Source organism: Eretmochelys imbricata, chromosome 2 (assembly GCF_965152235.1).
Source record: "Eretmochelys imbricata isolate rEreImb1 chromosome 2, rEreImb1.hap1, whole genome shotgun sequence".
NCBI lineage: Eukaryota > Metazoa > Chordata > Testudines > Cheloniidae > Eretmochelys > Eretmochelys imbricata.
In genome coordinates, this window is record NC_135573.1 from 156,091,299 (window position 1) to 156,110,788 (window position 19,490).

At 46.1% G+C, this 19,490-nt stretch overlaps 1 protein-coding gene across 1 annotated transcript; it reads left to right on the forward strand.

Annotated features, from left to right (window-relative positions):
- Positions 1 to 28: 28 nt before the first annotated feature.
- ALG2 (ALG2 alpha-1,3/1,6-mannosyltransferase) lies at positions 29 to 2,517 on the forward strand. The gene is made up of 2 exons (XM_077810875.1): positions 29 to 517; positions 1,077 to 2,517. Exons 1-2 carry the CDS (start codon positions 29 to 31, stop codon positions 1,977 to 1,979), a joined length of 1,392 nt encoding a protein of 463 aa, XP_077667001.1. The 3' UTR covers positions 1,980 to 2,517.
- Positions 2,518 to 19,490: the final 16,973 nt, after the last annotated feature.

The following is a 19,490-nucleotide window of genomic DNA, read 5'->3' on the forward strand; positions in this document are numbered from 1 at the left end:
TAAGGAACCAGGCAGCACCAGGTCACCTATGCGGGGACGAAGGCTGATGTGTCCCAAGCTGGCAGCACAGCGAGAGGGCGGAGCAGCGCATGCGCTCTCTGCAGTGACACGTGGACTAGCCCAGGTCCCGGAATCACTTCTTCGCTCAAAAGAAGCGGGCTCCGCCTCCTCTCTGGCGGGTGCAGGCGCCAGCATGGCAGGGGGGCCGGGCTCGGGCCCGTCCGTGCTCTTCCTGCACCCGGACCTGGGCCTGGGCGGCGCCGAGCGGCTAGTGGTGGACGCGGCGCTGGCGCTGCGGGCGCGCGGCTGCCGCGTGCAGATCTGGACCGCGCACTACGACCCCGCGCGCTGCTTCTCGGAGACGCGCGGCCTGCCGGTGCGGAGCGTGGGGGATTGGCTGCCTCGCAGCCTCTTCGGGCGGGGCCACGCGCTCTGCGCCGCGCTGCGCATGGCCTACGTGGCGCTCTACGTGCTGCTGCTGAGCGGGGAGGAGATGGACGTGTTCGTGTGCGACCAGGTGCGGGGGCGGGGCCAGCAGCACGTGCTCTGGCCCAGCGCGAGGAGCTGCCGGGGCCGCGCGCCCGTGGCGGGGAGGGGCGGCGCGGTGCGGTCACAGCTCGGTTCGCAGCCGGGAACCGAAGGGAGGGGGCGTCAGGTGGGCCCTGAGCCGGGAGGGCGCTGCCTCCCCTCGCTGGGCACGGGCCCTGAGCCCGGGTGCGGACCGCACGGGTGGGGCTGCGAGTCGCACAGCCACGTGTTTCGCTGGTCACGGGCGGGGGGCGGGCAGGGGAGACCGCCAGGCGCCTGCCCTTCGGGTCACCTCTCCCTGGACCGAGAAGGGAAGCCCGCCGAGTGGCGGTTTGCCAGCAGCATCTGAACCCCCCCCCCACCCCTTGCGGAAGGCCGCGAGTGAGAGTAAGCACCGGGTCGTTACAGTCCGCGCCGCTTCTTCCTCACGCGGAACGCTTTAGTTTTGAATCCACAAGTGTCGCTCCAGGATAGATCTTATTGTAGAAACTGGGACTGAATAAACAGTGCTGTCTCTTACTCTCACCCCCACCTCTCGGTTTATCCAGGTGTCTGCTTGTATCCCAGTCCTCAGGCTGGCCAGAACTCCTAAGAAGGTTTTGTTTTACTGTCACTTTCCTGATCAGCTTCTGACCAAGAGAGAATCTTTTCTTAAACGCATCTATAGAGCTCCACTTGACTGGTTGGAAGAGTATACTACTGGCATGGCAGATTGCATTGTTGTCAACAGCAATTTTACAGCTAATGTCTTCAAGAATACATTTAAATCCTTAAATCAGATTAAACCAGACGTCCTATACCCTTCGTTGAATGTCAGTACCTTTGAAACAATTGTTCCTGCAGATATAGCTAGTATAATTCCCCAGGGGAAAAAATATTTGTTTCTTTCAATCAATAGATTTGAAAGGAAAAAAAACCTAGCATTAGCTCTGGAAGCTTTACATGATCTTCGTGGCAGGCTCGATGCTCAAGAGTGGAATGAAGTTCATCTAGTTTTGGCTGGTGGTTATGATGAAAGGGTTTTGGAAAACGTGGAACATTATGAAGAGCTGAAGACTATTGCGACCAAGCTTAATATTAGCAAGCAAGTCACTTTTGTGAGGTCTTTTTCAGATGAACAAAAAATCTCTCTTTTCAATAACTGTGTGTGTGTGCTTTATACGCCAAGCAATGAACACTTTGGCATAGTTCCTTTGGAGGCTATGTATATGAGATGTCCAGTTATAGCAGTTAATTCAGGTGGTCCTTTGGAATCTGTTATAAATAATTTTACAGGATTTTTGTGTGATCCTCTTCCAACACAATTTTCTGAGGCCATGGAAAAATTTGTGAGAGACCCTGCCTTAAAGAATACAATGGGAGCAGCTGGAAGAGCAAGAGTTACAGAAAAATTTTCTTCAGACGCTTTTACAGAACAGCTATACCAATACATATGTAGATTAACACAATAACAGATACACGCCGTAGTGTAATTTAGTGCTTTGTCATGTTTCTGATTTGTACGTGAGACAGTTGATTAAACTAACGTCTAGGCTAGTGCAAGGATGCTGAAATATTTAGAAAATTTGAGTTAATCTTTAAACTACACTTTTGATAGTCTGTTTCATGCCGGTTGCCACAAAATAACAAGATTTAGTTGAGGTGGATTTGTTTACCATTGACTACATTGAATTTTTGCTGTATATCATGTACTGGAAAATATTTTAGTAAATTTATTAGACTTGCTAGTTTAAACTGGGGAAAGTTAAAATTATGGCAAGTCTTCAGGTTGTATAAGATGATTAACTTTCTTATTTAAACTTTCTTCTCTACACTTGCTATGAATTAACTTTACAGTGCAATTCTTCTGTTGTAATACTATGCACCATAATTTTCCACTTGAATGAATTTCTACTGAAAGGCTCTGCCAGATCTCTGCCAATTCTGGTGTGGATGCAGTCATTGAAAATACAGTGAGCTATACATATGCAATAAAGTCCCATGGTTTTTTGTGTTTTGTTTTTTTTTAAATGCTAACCTGTAGCCTGGTGATGTTGAACAGTCTTAAACTATCTTATTTGTCTGAGAACTCCTGTCCTTAAATTGTATCACCTAATCATCTCTGATGTCATAATCCCAGTAACTAGCTGTTGTTCTTGGAGCAGTAGCAGAGGAAAGAGAGAGAAGGATGAAACCAAGGATGTCAAAATCCCTCAGACAAAAAAGGGGGCTAGGATTTAACCCCATTTTCCCCTCAAAAGTCCCTGAAATCTTCTTGAATATCAGCTGTTATACTAAATGTCTACATCTACTGAGTTTCATTTTGTCTGTTAGAAGCGTGTCTTGATACGGCTTTCCTTTGTGGATTTTCTGATCCGCACATAACCAGATAGATATGTGGAAAAAGCCTTGGCATTTTTCTTCCATTTCCTTTCAAGATGTATCCCCATAGTCTTGAGTCATGCAAAAATGATAATATGAATGAATATTTCCCACAATCAAAATGTCAAATTGAGTTTTTAAAAGAGACGGTAATATGTCCATCACTGCATAAAAGTTCAGTTATGTCTTTTAAAACTAAGATGGTGGATGAAGTCATAGTGAGAAAAGTATACAGTCCTCTGTTTTGGTTTTAGAAAATCACACAAAGAGTAAAAAATGCATGAAGTTAACTAACAGCCTTAGATATAGATTCTGCAAGTTTCTCTGTTCAGGGAGACTTCACTGTGAAACAGGCCTTAGATATGTTTGATATATAGTGATTCTTATAGTGTACAATGTATCAGAACATCACTTGAAAAGATTCTAAGGGACTGCATTTTGTGGCTTGCTAGAAATTTGCTTCTAAGTTTATATTTTATGCACTGTATACAAGTTAGTTATATTTTGGTCTGAAATCCTATTGAGGGGGGCAAATATTAGCTCATTAATCTGAGGACAAGGAATATCAGATTTTATAAATACCTCAACTCATTTTACTGAGCTTTGCAGGCCCAATTCACTTTATTTAACTTTGTCTTATATGCTTTTTCATCTACAACAGGGGTTCTCAAACTGGGGGTCGGGACCCGTTGGGGGTCACAAGGCTATTACATGTGGGGGTCACGAGCTGTCAGCCTCCACCCCAAACGCCACTTTGGCTCCAGCATTTATAATAGTGTTAAATATATAAAAACGTGTTTAATTTATAATGAGGCTTGCACTCAAAGGCTTGCTATGTGAAAGGGGTCACCAGTAGAAAAGTTTTAGAACCACTGATCTACCATATACTATATACATATAATATACTATAAATGGATATGTAACTTGCATAATTCTCTGAGGTTTAGGTTCTGTACTTACTCTGTATGGGCTCTCTGCGTACCACACTGTGTGTACGCTTTGGGATAGTTAACTTTTATTCCAAGGTGTCTCTAGAAGTTCTCAGAATTTTAGAATTGAATTGCTGTTTGATTTATGCAGAGATTTTAACCTTTCCATTGTTAAGACTGCAGCCTAAATCCTACTGTAACATGTTTTGCTTTACTCTTCCCCACTTTTTAACTAAATAAAATCCCCTGGAGGCTGCATGCTTCAGTAGCTAGGGCACTGGAATCAGAGTCAGACAACTTGGATTCTATTCCCAACTCTGCCACTGATACGTGAAGTTCCAATAAGTCCCCACCATGCAGCCAGAAGTCTGCTGTCCCTTAAGCCTCACATCTTTTCTTCACATCTTTTCCTTTCACTGACTCTTTAAGCTGACAAAGTTAAAACATGTAAAGTTTTTAGAAGGGAAAAATTCATCCCTTTAAAGTAAGTGAAAAAGTGAAAAGGACTTGTAAGAGGAAGAAGGGGAAGCTGGTCTCTAATGTTCTGCTAAGCAGGCACCTTTTTCAATGAACTGAGACCTTCAGGAGGCAATTGATATGGATGGGTGAGAGCTGAAGAGGAGGAGAGAGTTTGGGGTGGTTGGTGCCTATTTCCACACAGATCCAAGCCCCCTGCTGCATAATTTAGGTCTAATGAATCTTACAGGGCCTTGACAATAAACACTGAGTGTTAAGTACCCCAATATGTACTAGATAGCATTCATTGGTGGCAGCTTCAACTTTAAAATGATCAGCATTTTATTGAACTCACTAATACAAGTCATGCAAACTTGTCAGTGGTGTATATATGCTTAGTTGAAATTGCTCGCTGGACTTTGCACCAACCATGGTGCGATGTTGCATCGGATTGTCACTGACAGTTGCAGTGATGCTGGGGTGATGTATTGCATTGTGTTTAAACTGTTTTCTTTCTGTGACAATTGCAAAGGCACCAGGGCATAGTTAATGTGATGAGAATGTAATTACAAAGCCCCCTTGCACCTTAAAAAAACATATGTTTTCAAAAATTTAAGATGGACTCTTGGAAGGAAAAGGGCTTTTTTCCTGAAATTTTGAAGGAAATTCAGTTTACACTTTTCCAGCTCAAAAGATTTGAAATAACTTATTAGAAACTTCAAAAATATTTTCTTGTATTCTTATTTCCTAAAAATAAATTATATTTGAGGAATTAGTAAATACTTCCCCCCAATAGGGTGTCAGTTTTCAAGCAAAAAGAAACTTTTACAGCTAATATTTTTCAAAAACCAAGAATGAAGCCGCTAATGAAAAAATGTGCAAAGGGCTAGTATTTTTAGTGTGAAAGCCAAAAGGAGGAGGGAAAAAAACCCATGTCAATTCAGAACATTTTTGTTGTCAAAGCCTACATCTAAAATTTGTGTGCCTTTTCATGTAAAAGCATTATATGAGCAATACATTTGTCAGTGGGTGTGAGCACGTATAACTTCTCATTCCCATTAGTTCGGGCAGGAAAAGCTTTGTAGGTACAGTGATTCCTCTAATAGGACTTCAACACACACTTTCTGAACAGTCTTCATTATCCCCTTGTTCTGCGCTGCCACTTCTTCTCAGGCAAGAATGGCTTGGTCTGTATTCTCTTCGTGCTAACCCAGTCTATGTAATACTTCTCACATCCTTAAGGACTATTGTGGAACTTGACTCAGCAGACCCAGTCTATGGCATACCTATAAAATCAATAATGGTCCATGCTGAGCTTTCAATCATTATATGGCTACAGCAGCTGGGATGGAGCATGGACCAAGGATGTGACACTTACCTTTAGGTGGGAAGGCCTATAGTATCTAGAAGGGAAAGAGGTCCTGTCCCAATTCAGCTCAGGAAGCTGTTGGAATTGAAGTAGATTAACATAGTGTTCTCATCCAGGGATTGAAAAATTTCCTTAACACCTACTAGCTCATTTGAAAACATCTGTCACTGAGCCCCTGAAATCCCACATCCCTGCAATTTAAAGGAACAAAACATCTGTGGACTCTTCATAACTGAAGCATTGTCAATCAACTTTCTATTAATAAATATTTAAAAAGTACATTTCTCTGTCTCCTGATCTTTTATTATATTGTTTCACTCTGCTTTTTATTTCCTATTACTGATCGTGTATCTTGTTATGCATTCTCCACCCATCATACCCTTTTGCTCCCCACTATGCTGTCTTCTATTCTCTCCTACACATGTCCCTCCTTCTTTATCCCCAAGCAGTTTTCTGTCTGTCCTATTGTAACAGGGTGCACTCATCTCTCATGAGCGCCCCCTTGGCCAAGCGTGTGTGCCTGCACTCTCTCTGTTTGTCCCTGCTCTGGGATAGAGCTGTGCGCCAGGGCTCCTCCCAGGTGACAATGTCTTCGCCTTCTCGGGCTTTCTGGCGGCAGCTCTCCAGCTGGGCCTCTGCAGTTCAGTTCCTTCTCTGGGGTGCTTCAATGTCCAGGCCACTTTCTCTCCCCTCCCCCCTTCTTCCTTTTATAAGGGCAGCAAACCCATGACCACCATTCACCAGCTTACTTATTTGTTTCAGGAAGAGAAGCCAGCAGCTCCAGGTGATCTGGTCCCAGTCAGCCCATTCATCCCCTCCAACTTCCTCTTTGCCATGAGTTTTTCAAGTTTTGATGTTATTCAAACAGGGAACAATCCAGCAAATACTACTGAGTGCAGAGATTGCTGCTAGCACTACTACTCCTGGAAATAAGTACTTGTGATGGGCAATAAGTGTTTGTAGGATCAGGACCATAAATATGCTGTAGGCTGCATGGTCATCCGTCCTTGTTAGTCTCTCAAGGAGGCCATGCCTCCTTGCTGTCACATACCTGTAAAGGAGAGTTCAAAGGGGGAATTAGCTACACCTAGTGCTGTGGTCCTTCTCACTACACTTGCACTGAAAAAACAAAATCAGTACCCACAGTAGTTTTATGCAACCTTTATACAATGAACAGATATCACATAAATACTTATAGTTTATATGCTTTTTAACAAGAAACACTTTTATGGGTTGTATCCTCCCTCAACAGCTGCCATAGACTTCTCTACCTGAAGTCTGAGGAGCTGTTACTATGCTGCCTAGCAAGCTTGTTAAAGGACCCTAAACCCTTCAGTAGCCTGAAGACAAGTTTACTTGAACATAAGAATGGCCATATTGGGTCAGACCAATGGTCCATCTAGCCCAGTATCCTGTCTTTGACATTGGCCGGTGCCAGATGCTTCAAAGGGAATGAACAGAACAGGGCAATTTCAAGCGATCCGTCCCTAGTTGTTCAGTCCCAGCATCTGGCAGTCGGAGGTTTAGGAACACCGAGAGCATGAGGTTACATCCCTGACTATCTTGGCTATTAGCCATTGATGGGCCTGTCCTCCACAAGTTATCTAATCCTTATTTTAACCCAGTTATACATTTGGCCTCCTCAACATTCCATGGCAACAAGTTCCACAGGCTGACTGTGCAACTTGTCCTCAGCATTCTGCCTGAGAAAAAAATATGTTTGTCTTGATTCCCTCTCTCTGCTCCATAACAAGATATGCCTTCCTTCCCATGTCTTGTTCCCTCTTTCCTTGCAACAAAGATAATGGCTTACTCCAACCCCCCAAGAAAATCTGAAATAGAAAGAGCTTCACTTCTTGCCTGCTGCCAGCCCTGTCTTCCTACACAGGGTCAGTTGAAGCTCTGCGTCAGTTGCTCCCTGCCCTGTCTGTCATGATGTGTGCAACCTACCCATTGTTGGTGCCCAGCCTAGAGATGGCATTGATACCTAGTAGGAAAGGAGAATGACACACTGGAAGGGCAGTTCTGGGGAGAAAGGAGGATTCTCAATGGGGTGCAAGCATGAATGCCAATGCAGTGCCACCTCCCAGCAGATATAAAACTTTCCTGATGCCCGGCACAGTGCCCCAAACTAAAAAACATGGAGATTAGCTAGTCCATAAGGCCTCATCTTCACTAGGCTAAAAAGGTGTGTTTTTAATTTGAGTTAACTCAGTCAAGAAAATCCTAGTGAAGAGAAGGCAATTTGTAGTTTACATATGTTAACAGATGAAGGTAAAGATAGTCTCCCTCACAATCTGTACCTTGACCTGCCAACTCATCTGCAAACTACAAGCTGCATTGTCTTCCCTAGGATTTTACCTTGAGTGAGTTAGAGTTAAAAAACACACCTTTTTTTCCTATCGAAGATGAGGTCTCTGTGAAATTCACACAGGAATTATGTAGTCTTCCAAGGGTGAATCAGTAATGTGTTTATTATTTTATTCCATATGAGTCAGAGCTTTTTCATGGACATCATTAATGTGGGGAAATTCTCTGCTCACTCAGTGTTTTCTGACTGACATCACGTTCAGCAGCCGAAGGTATCCTGTTGGCTTTTTTATTTCATTTCCTCCCTTCTTTCATTATATAATGCAGAGGACCAGTTCAGCATTGCCCTGCACCCCCTTTGTGTGGATGTAAGGGTGCATAAAGAAGTTTTGCCATACCTTTAAAATATTTCTGCTAAAATGACCAACAGTGAAACAGTTAACGTTGGGATTTAAATGGTCATTTTTAGATTTTAGAATTCATAGAATCATAGAATATCAGGGTTGGAAGGGACCTCAGGAGGTCATCTAGTCTGACCCCCAGCTCAATCCCCAACTAAATCATCCCAGCTTTGTCAAGCCTGACCTTAAAAACCTCTAAGGAAAGAGATTCCACTACCTCCCTAGGTAACGCATTCCAGTGCTTCACCACCCTCCTAGTGAAAAAGTTTTTTCCTAACATCCAACCTGAACCTCCCCCGCTGCAACTTGAGACCATTACTCCTTGTTCTGTCATCTGCTACCACTGAGAATAGTCTAGATCCATCCTCTTTGGAACCCCCTTTCAGGTAGTTGAAAGCAGCTATCAAATCCCCCCTCATTCTTCTCTTCCACAGATTAAACAATCCCATTTCCCTCAGCCTCTCCTCATAAGTCATGTGTTCCAGTCCCCTAATAATTTTTGTTGCCCTCAGCTGAACTCTTTCCAATTTTTCCACATCCTTCTTGTAGTGTGAGGCCCAAAACTAGACACAGTACTCCAGATGAGGCCTCACCAATGTCGAATAGAAGGGAACGATCACGTCCCTCGATCTGCTGGCAATGCTCCTACTTATACATCCCAAAATGCCATTGGCCTTCTTGGCGACAACAGCACACTTTTCATTCATATCCAGCTTCTCATACACTGTAACCCCTAGGTCCTTTTCTGCAGAACTGCTGCCTAGCCATTCGGTCCCTAGTCCCGAGTTAGCAATACATTGAAATGAAAGGGAGATTTCACTCTTCTGAGCTGTTGTTTCAGGCTGTCTTCAGACTCAAGGAGACAAGACTGCATCAGTTTACACTTGATTCATATTTTCAAGCTTAACTTCACAAACATTAACGCAAGAAAGATTTTTTTATAATTATTAGGTAATGAAAGCTGCAATTCTGGAGCATACTTCTGACCCAAGGGATAAATTCCAGGGAAAATTCCATGGCTATGAAGCACACAGGGCCTGGCCCCAGATTTTAAAAAAATGTCTTCCCCTCCCCAAAACACACACACTTCTGCCTTTTCCCCCTAAGGGTACAAAGTTAAAAACGGGACATTCTGACAAATTCCATCCCCTCCCCCCCTTCCCTCCCCCGCCGCCAGGGTGCCACTTGGAACTGGGGTACCACTGACCCCGCCTGACCCACCAGCCTGGATTCTCTTTGCACTGTACTGCTGAGGCAAATCAGCCAAGCCCTCCCTCAGGCTTCAGACTGCACTTTACCAGCACACACACAGGTAGGGACACATCCAGCTGTAGCTATACACACAGATGCTGAGATCAGCTGTGCATGGGAAGGCTCAGCTAAGGAATTGCCCAGCACACAAGTGCACACCCCCTCTGGAGTGTAAACCCAAAATTGTACAGTCTTCCGCTGCACCAGAGAACTATACAGCGTAAACTCATGAAATTCACCCCTCCCTCCATGTGGAGGAAGATATGCACAGCTTTTTGCCTCCAGTTATGAATTCCACAAACTGGTTTTAGAGAAAACAAAAACAAGTTTATTAGCTACAAAAGATAGATTATAAGGAATAGCAAACAGATCAAAGCAGATTACGCAACAAATAAAACAAAAACGCAATCTAATCTTAAAATACTAAAGAAACTGGATACAAGTAGTAATTTCTCACCCTAAATGTTATTTTAGGGAGATTGCAGAGATTCTTGAAGGACAGCTGCTCTTGCCTGCAGTTTAAACCTTCAGATATTTCATTCACAGGCTAGACAACCTTCCAGCCTGGGCTCAGTCCTTCTTCTCTGGTTCAGTCTTTGTTTTTAGATGTTTTCAACAGTCACCTTGGCCAGGGATTCAGTGAAGAATGAACCATGATTATGTCACTCCCCTGCCTTAAATATATTTTAAATATGGAATCCTTTGTAATTCCTTTGTAAATTCCTTTGGAAGCCTTTGTCTTTCAGTTTACATCTATCCCACTCTTATGTTCAATTCAGTCTAACAAGTTGGAGTGTTGTCATGGAATCTCTCACTCAGCTCCAAAGAGGTAATTACATTTTTGTTGGATTTTTCTTAAATTCCTTCAGTAAATTAAATTAGATACTGTAACAGTCTTCATTTCCTTCCCTGTACTATTGTATAGTGTTGCTTTAGGCTATTAGACAACTACAATATACATCATAGAGAGAGTTGCTTTTCAGTAGCAAGTGAAGGTTATAAAGTGTTTTATGAGATAAAAGGAGGTAGAGAAAGAAAAAGTCAATGCACAAAAAGCAGTCAATGTGGCATTGTGCATGGGCACCCAGTGAGGGTGGTTTTTGGGTACCCCCACCCCAGTGCACACTGTGAGGAAAAAATGTTACATTTATATCAACATGTCATGTTTTCTTGTTCTGTCTCTCTCCCTTCAGGTCCCCCTATCTTTCCAGTTTACATTCCTCTTCACTTCATACAAATAATCCCCCATCTCCTCTGTAGCAACAAAGGAGGCTACAAAATGCCCAGTGGGATTTTTCCTCTCCTCAACGTATTCATCCTAGAATGAGCTGTATGAATATAACCTAACCAAGACAGGAGCAAGAAGATAGTCTCAGGCAACAATAAAACTTCATTTTATAGTGTTAGGAGCACTAGAAAGACAAGCAGTAGTTGTCATTTAAAAGTCAACATTTACCTACAGCTACAACACAGTAGTAGCTGTGATATCTCATTTATTTCCCATGCTAAATATAGGGAAAATTCTATGGAATTTTGATGCCAATGTGTGGTAAATGTTTGTGAATGCTGACTTTTTAGTGGCAACCACTCTAGATAGATAAGTAGATGATCAATGGACAGCCAGAAGGCAGGCAGACAGATGTATGTTCTCCTCTTAGGACTTCATTCAGATCTTTTTTCTCTCTTGCCTCCAGGATATCCTTCAATTTTCTCTCTCCTCCTAGAATCCTCCTCAATCCCTTTCTTTCTTTCCTCAGGACACTTCCCCCACACAAAAGGGAAGGATGTTTACCACCGTCATAGAAAGTAGATTAGAACTGATAAGGACAGTTTCTGTTACAAATCTTTAAGAGCATTAAACTGGTGAATTAGGTCATTAGACTTCCACACTGGATTTTAAGACAGCTGCTTCCTCCAGATGATGGTGCCTTGAAGGCTCTGAGTTTACCAAAGAGGTAGACAGTTAATAATTAATGCACAAAAGACCTATAAGCAAAGTATATCAGTCCACCACCCAAACCTTATCACTGCCCTGCAGTAGTACAAATTCCACATCACAGGGACAGGCTGTGCCTGGCCCCTGTATGGGTGTACACACGTAAGTGACAAGAGCCTCTGCCCCTCAAAACCCCTAAGCAGGGAGTCAGCCACAACTGAAGTCTTTGCATTCCCCTAAGTACACGACTGTTCCTGCCTGTCACCCCTAGTTGCACTAACTGCCTCAGTAGAGACAGGGAGAAGTGTGGGAGAGAGGAGGGCCCATGGCCAGGAAATGCTCTGTTAGGTGAAACACAATCTGGCAAACGGAGGCCAAACTTACAAGCACTTTTGTATGTGGACACACAGGGCCAGATTAATCTTTTGTGGGCCCAGCGCCAAACATATGTGTGGGCCCCAATGGAGGCAATGGTGCATGGCACGGGGAGGTCAGTCCCCAGAGCAAGGGGCCAGCCAGAGGCAATGGGGCATGGCATGGCAGGGGTGGCCCCGCTCCGCCCAGCCCAGTGCGAGGCCACTATTTACAAACCGTCAGTTGTCAGACGCACAGTGGCCCCCCCGGCCCTGTGCTGCCAGCATGCCCCTTCCCCTGGGGGGCGGGCCCATGCCGTGCCACACAGCCCCCCCCCCCCCGCCGTCCAACATCCCCCTGACTCCCTATGGCCAGAGCCCCCGTGAACCCACTATGCCCAGAGCTCCCCCACCCCACCCCACAAATGCACAGTGCCCTGCACAACACTACTGCTGCCCAGCGCCCCCCTGCCTACAGCCCCACCACAACTGCCCAGCACCCCCCACAGAACCCCCACTCCCTAGTGCCCCAACATACGTTTTCCACGCCCCCTCACAGCCCATCTCCCCCCACACCCCAGAGACCCACTCCCCCACACCCTGCCTCCCAGCCACACTCACCTGCTCTGCTGGGAGGCTGAGACGGCAGCATAGCCAGGGCTGGTCCCGGGGTGGGGAATCGCTCTGGACCCTCGGGAGTGACACGATCAGCCGGCCCTGGCTGGGCTCCCTCAAAACGCACTTGCTTGGAGAGGCCCAGCCAAGCCCCCCACACTGTTCCCCCCACCCCCACCTGGCTGAGACTGGCAGGGCTTCTGCACCAGTCCCAGGCGGCTCAGGTCTGGGTGCCCCACAGGTGGTAGGAAGCAGAGACTGTCTGGAGCCGGAGGTGCACTGGGGTCTGGCCAGGGGGCAGAGAGGAGCAGGGTGGGGGCCAGGGAGCGGAGAGAAGCCCTCGGCCAGGTGGTGGGCAGGCCAAGAGGAGCAAGTGGTGGGCGGGGGGAGCCAGTGGGGTCTTGGGGCGCAGTGCAAGTGGAGCAGGCTGGGGCCCCTTATGAGAGTGGGCCCGGCTCCATGGTGCCACTGGTGCCATTGTAAACCCGGCACTGTGGACATGAGGTGTGAAACAAACATGGCAAATTCTTGCAGTGCCAAAATTTCGTAGTGTAGACAAAAGTTCAGGCCCTTGTTCCCATACGCTGAGGGTCAACAATAAGCAAATATCACACCCTACCATCCTGGCCTTCCTGCCTACCACTGGCCTTGCCGATATTTTAACAGATGGGTGAATTCCCATTGTGAGGTTTTATTTGGAATAGCCATACTAGCCAGTGTTACCATTTAAATTGCATCCCATAGTCTTTGAAATTCACATGTCCCCGGAATCAATAGGGTAGGGGAGAGATGAGTTCACACCTTTAGAAGAGTCACTGTTCAGCTGGTGACAATTTTGCAGGCCAGGTCCAGATTTATATTTTCAATTTACATTAAGAGGAGGGGCTAGAAACTTAATTTTTAAAAAATGAAATCTTAGACTAGACAGAATCTGAAAACGCCATTTGAGGAAATGAATTTACTCTAGTCTGTGCTAACAAATGTATTTTTAGCCCCCAACAATATCAAGTTTATTCATTTCAGTCCAGGAGGAGGAGGACCACAGAAAAGAACAGGAATGTTTATGAGGAACAGTGAGAGGATATTTGTTTAAATGTGAAATTTATTTATTTATTTTCAAAATAAAATGCTCACACAGTATTATGAAGAACATAACAGTCATACTGGGTCAGACCACTGGTCCATCTAGCCCAGTAGCCTGTCTTCCGATAGTGTCCGGTGCCAGACGCTTCATAGGGAATGAATAGAACAGCGCAATTTTTGAGTTATCCATCCCCTGTCATCCAGTCCCAGCTTCTAGCAGTGACAGGCTTAGGGATAATCAGAACATGGGGTTGCATCCCTGACCATCTTGGCTAATAGCCATTGATGGACCTATCCTCCAGAACATATCTAATTATTTCTTGAACCCAGTTATAATTTTGGCCTTCACATCTCCTGGCAACAAGTTACACAGGTTTACTGTGTGTTGTGTGAAGAAGTTAGGGTTGCCAGAAACTGCAGAAAAACTAAAACACCCTTGCCCTGCCCCCCTGCCCCGCCCCTACTCTGAGGCCCCACCCCTTCTCTGAGGCCTCACCCCCACTCACTCCAGCCCCCTCCCTCTGCCACTCACTCTCCCCCACCCTCACTTGCTTTCACTGGGCTAGGGCAGGGGATTGGCGTGTGGGAGAGGGTGAGGGCTCCAGCTGGGGGTGCAAGCTCTGGGGTGGGGCTGGGGTGCAGGAGGGGGCTCTGGGCTGGGGCCAAAGGGTTTGGAGTGTGGGAGTGGGCTCAGGGCTAGGGCAGGGGGTTGGGGTGTGGGAGGGGGTACAGGCTCCAGCTGGGGGTGTGGGCTCTGGGGTGGGGTCAGGGATGAGGGGTTTGGGGTGCAGGAGGAGGCTGGGGGCAGGGGGTTAAGGTGGGGGTGCAGGGTCTGGGAGGGAGTTAGGGTTTGGGAGGGGGTTCCAACCTGGGGCAGCGGTTTCAGAGTGTGGGGTCTGGCTGGGCGGCACTTACCTCAGGCGGCTCCCAGGTGGCAGCACAGTGGGGTGAAGGATCCCTGCCTGCCCTGGCTCCACACTCCCAGAAGTAGCCAGCATGTCCGGCCCCTAGGTGGAGTTGCGGTCACTGGCCAGCATGTCTGGCCCCCTAGGTGGAGTTGCGGTCACTGGCCAGTATGTCCGGCCCCTAGGTGGAGTTGCAGTCACTGGCCAGCATGTCCGGCCCCCTAGGTGGAGTTGCAGTCACTGGCCAGGCAGCGCTGCGCGGTGTGCGCTGCCCACACCCGCAGGCACTGCCCCCGCAGCTCCCATTGGTCATGTTTCTTGGGGGTGGGGGCAGCGCTGGGGGTGGGGGCAGCACACAGAGCTTCCCTGATTGTCCCTGCACCTAGGGACCACAGGGACATGCCAGCCACTTCTGGGGAGCTGCGCAGAATCTGCCTTAGCCCTACTGTGCCTCCAACCGGACTTTTAAAGGCCCGGTCAGCAGTGCTGACTAGAGCCTCCAGGGTCCCTTTTCGAAAACCGGACACCTGGCAACCCGAGAAGAAGTACTTCCTTATGTTTGTTTTAAACCTGCTGCTTATTAATTTCATTGCTTGACACTTGGGTCTTGTGATGTGAAAGGGTAAAAAATATTTCCTGATTCACTTTCTCCACACCACTCATGACTGTATGGACCTCGATCATATCCCCCCTTAGTCGTCTCTTGTCCAAGCTGAACAGACCTAGGCTTTTTAATCTCTCTTCACAGAGAAGTAGCTCCAGACCTCGAATCATTTTTTGCCTTTCTTTGTACTTTTTCCAATTCTGATATACCTTTTCTGAGAGGGGGCAACCAGAATTGCACTCAATATTCAAGGTGTGGGCGTACCATGGATTTCTATTGTGGCATTATGCTATTTTCTGTCTTAGTATCTACCCCTTTCCTGATGGTTCCTAACATTATTAGCTTTTTTGACTGCTGCTGCGCATTGAGCCGATGTTTTCAGAGAACTATCCACGATGACTCCAAGGTCTCTTTCTTAGTTGCAAAAAGCTAATTTAAACCCGATCATTTTGTGTGTGTGGATGAGATTTCAGTTAGGAAAAAAAAGATTATTATTATTATTATTATTATTACTAGTGCATTTTCTGTTTTTGTAGCTTCTCTGGTCTCCTTTAGCAATTCACTGTCATAGTTACCCTCCTGGTCAGGTGGCCGGTAGTATATTCCTGCTGTTATACTCTTGTTATTCAAGCATGGAATTTCGATCCACAGAGATTGTGGTACAGGTTGTTTCATTTAAGATTTTTACTATATTTGATTCTGTGCTTTCTTTCACATATAGTGCTACTCTCTCACCCGCACAATTTACTCTGTCATTCCTATATATTTTGTACCCTGTATTACCATGTTCTATTGATTATGTTCAGTCCACCAAGTTTCTGTGAGGTCTATTATGTCAATATCCTCATTTAATAACAGGCATTCAAGTTCACAAGTCTTTAGACTTTTAGCATTTGTATACAAGTATTCATAACATTTGTCAATATTTAGTTGACTGCCTTCATGTGATGTAAGTGAATGGGAGTCTTCCCATTTGACTGTTTCTCTTCAATTCCTATCTGTATTTTATCAACTTCTATCCTCTCCTCTTTACTAGGATATAGAGTATCTCCTCTAATAATGGACTATAAGGTGGATAGAAAGCTGGCTAGATCATCGAGCTCAACGGGTAGTGATCAATGGCTCCATGTCTAGTTGGCAGCCGGTATCAAGTGGAGTGCCCCAAGGGTCGGTCCTGGGGACGGTTTTGTTAAATATCTTCATTAATGATCTGGAGGATGGCGTGGATTGCACCTTCAGCAAGTTTGCAGATGACACTAAACTGGGAGGAGTGGTAGATACGCTGGAGGGTAGGGATAGGATACAGAGAGACCTAGACAAATTAGAGGGTTGGGCCAAAAGAAATCTGATGAGGTTCAACGAGGACAAGTGCAGAGTCCTGCACTTAGGACAGAAGACTCCCATGCACCGCTACAGACTAGGGCCGAGTGGCTAGGCAGCAGTTCTGCAGAAAAGGACCTAGGGGTTACAGTGGACAAGAAGCTGGATATGTGTGAACAGTGTGCCCTTGTTCCCATGAAGGCTAACGGCATTTTGGGCTGTATAAGTAGGAGCATTGCCAGCAGATCAAGGGACATGATCATTCCCCTCTATTCGGCGTTGGTGAGGCCTCATCTGGAGTACTGTGTGCAGTTTCCGGCCCCACACTACAAGAAGGATGTGAAAAAATTGGAAAGAGTCCAGCGGAGGGCAACAAAAGTGATTAGGGGGCTGGAGCACATGATTTATGAGGAGAGGCTGAGGGAACTGGGATTATTTAATCTGCAGAAGAGAAGAATGAAGGGGGATTTGATAGCTGCTTTCAACTACCTGAAGGAGGGTTCCAAAGAGGATGGCTCTAGACTGTTCTCAGTGGTAGCAGATGACAGAACAAGGAGTAATGGTCTCAAGTTGCAGTGGGGTAGGTTCAGGTTGGATGTTAGGAAAAACTTTTTCACTAGGAGGGTGGTGAAGCACTGGAATGTGTTACCTAGGGAGGTGGTGGAATCTCCTTCCTTAGAGGTTTTTAAGGTCAGGCTTGACAAAGCTGGGATGATTTAGTTGGGGATTGGTCCTGCTTTGAGCAGAGGGTTGGACTAGATGACCTCCTGAGGTCCCGTCCAACCCTGATATTCTATGATTCTATGATAAATCCTCCTCTAAGGGATATCTCTTCCAGAATCATGTCGTCCTTCATATCCATTGGCTTTCCCCCAGCCCTTAGTTTAAAAACTCCTTTATGATCTTTTTAATTTTACATGCCAGCAATCTGGTTCCATTTTGGTTTAGATGGATGCTATTATGGGACCCCAACAGATTGTTCAAAGCCAAATTGACAGACATGGAAAAAACCTGATTATTATGGGATATGCACATTATGGGAGTGTTGCCAATTGCCTTCATATTGGCAACAAATATGTCTTATTGTCAGATGTTTTTAATATTCAAATTGACCATTCTGTTGAAATATGCATTTTGTACATTATAGATAATATTTCTGTTCACAAATCACATTGCAGAAGATTCTTCACTGCACTGATAATAGCTAGGCAAATTCTAATAGTATTTTAACTCTGATGCTTTATTTTCTTGCAATGAGTGGCTGACAGTATTATCCCTGTTGCACCATGCAAACTATTTGTAGTAAATAGTTTATCTGGGTCCTGATTCAAAGCCCACCAAAGTCAATGGAAATCATTATTTAGTATTTGTGTTGTGTGATTGGTCACATACTCCAAGACAAAAGATGTGATGTCTCCTCCATGATTGGATAACCTAAGCTTTATAAATAGCAGGGATCTCTTTTCTCTTCAAGAATCACCCACAAACATTTGGAATTGTTTGACAAACCTATTGTTTCCACTTTTGACCAAAGTGGTTAACCAATAATCAGGGCCTAGTGGGTTGTTTCCTTTAGAAAAAGAAATTAATGACGGAGTCAGGTATTTCTTTGATACAATCTTGTTTATTTACAAAGAATGTACATAAAGTCCTGTTTCCCTGAACACAATAGGAATCAAACAGTAGGAGACAGTTTCTGTGTTCACAGTTCCAAGCTTCTTTCCAGCCAGTACTCAATCAAAACCTTTCTCTTATCTTTTTCTCAGGATCACACTACAGGCGCTTGCAGGGCTGTGTTCAGGGCTTCCGCCCACCTTCCTTCTGTGCTTCTGTAGTCTTTTTGCTGATTCTCTGCCATATACACACAACTCCATCCCAAAATTATTAGGCAGTAGGTTTAAAACAGACAAAAGAAAGTATTTCTTCACACAACACACAGTCAACCTGCGGAACTCTTTGCCAGAGGATGTTGCGAAGGCCAAGACTATAAGAGAGTTTTAAAAAGAACTAGATAAGTTCATGGAGGATAGGTCCATCAATGATTATTAGCCAGGATAGGGAGGGATGGCGTCCCTTGCCTCTGTTTGCCAGAAGCTGGGAAAAGGTGACAGGGGATAGATCACTTGATAATTATTTGTTCTGTTCATTCCCTCCGAAGCACCTGGCATTGGCCACAGTCAGAAGACAGGATACTGGGCTAGATGGACCATTGGTCTGACCCAATATGGCCGTTCTTATGTTCTTATTGAAAGCGGACTGTTGCCCCCTTACTAACATTCAGTGGGGGTGTTTTAGTTGTTAGCTCCCAGAACTAAAAAGGGGGAAGGGTCGACGGGGAATCAGGACCCTGAGACTGACAGCCCCCAGGAACAATGGGGAGAGGCCAATGCTCCAGGTCAGCCTGAATGACAGGGCGAGCAGGCTAATCAGGGAGTCAGGAGGCCAGGGAGGTCCTGTCCTCTGTGTGAGCTGGATTTGCCTGGGTCAGACAAAGTGGGGCCGAGCTAAGGAGAAAGCAAAGGGGCCCAAGCTAAGCTGGGGAGCAGAGCTGAGCCAGATCCAGAGGACCAGAAAAGCAGCCCAGAGAGAGCAGCCCCTGTCCTGGGAGCAGAGCTGCAGCTCCAAAGCCAGAGGCACAGCCCAGAGAGAGCAGACTTGCCCTGGGAGCAGAGCTGCAGCAACCAGAGCCAGAGGGGCCAGAAAAGCAGCCCACGAAGCAGGTCAGTGCTGGGAGCAGAGTCACAGAAACAGCCTGCAGAGCAGACCTGTCCTGGGAGCAGAGCTGCAGCAACCAGAGGCAGAGGGGCCAAAGAAGCAGCCCAGGGAGCTGGAGGCAGAGCAGCAGAGACCGAGTGGTGGAGCTGGGGCTGGAGCAGTCCGGAGCTGGGTGCGGTGAGCAGCTGGGGAGAGCGAGGGGGACCCTGGGCAGCAGGCCCAGCACAGGGAGACGCCTCAGCGAAGAGGCTCTGCAGGCCAGGCTTGGATCGTAATCTCGACAGGGCGGGGGCGACACTGGGAAGAAGGGTCCTACCACTTAGAGCCTGAGAGCGTGTGGCCACCACCAGAGCA

Bases quoted from the DNA above. Each gene is read 5' to 3' on its own strand.
- ALG2 (XM_077810875.1), top strand. From the start codon at position 29: ATGCGGGGACGAAGGCTGATGTGTCCCAAGCTGGCAGCACAGCGAGAG. The intron at 518-1,076 runs GTGCGGGGGCGG...CGGTTTATCCAG, and splicing joins ACGTGTTCGTGTGCGACCAG to GTGTCTGCTTGTATCCCAGT.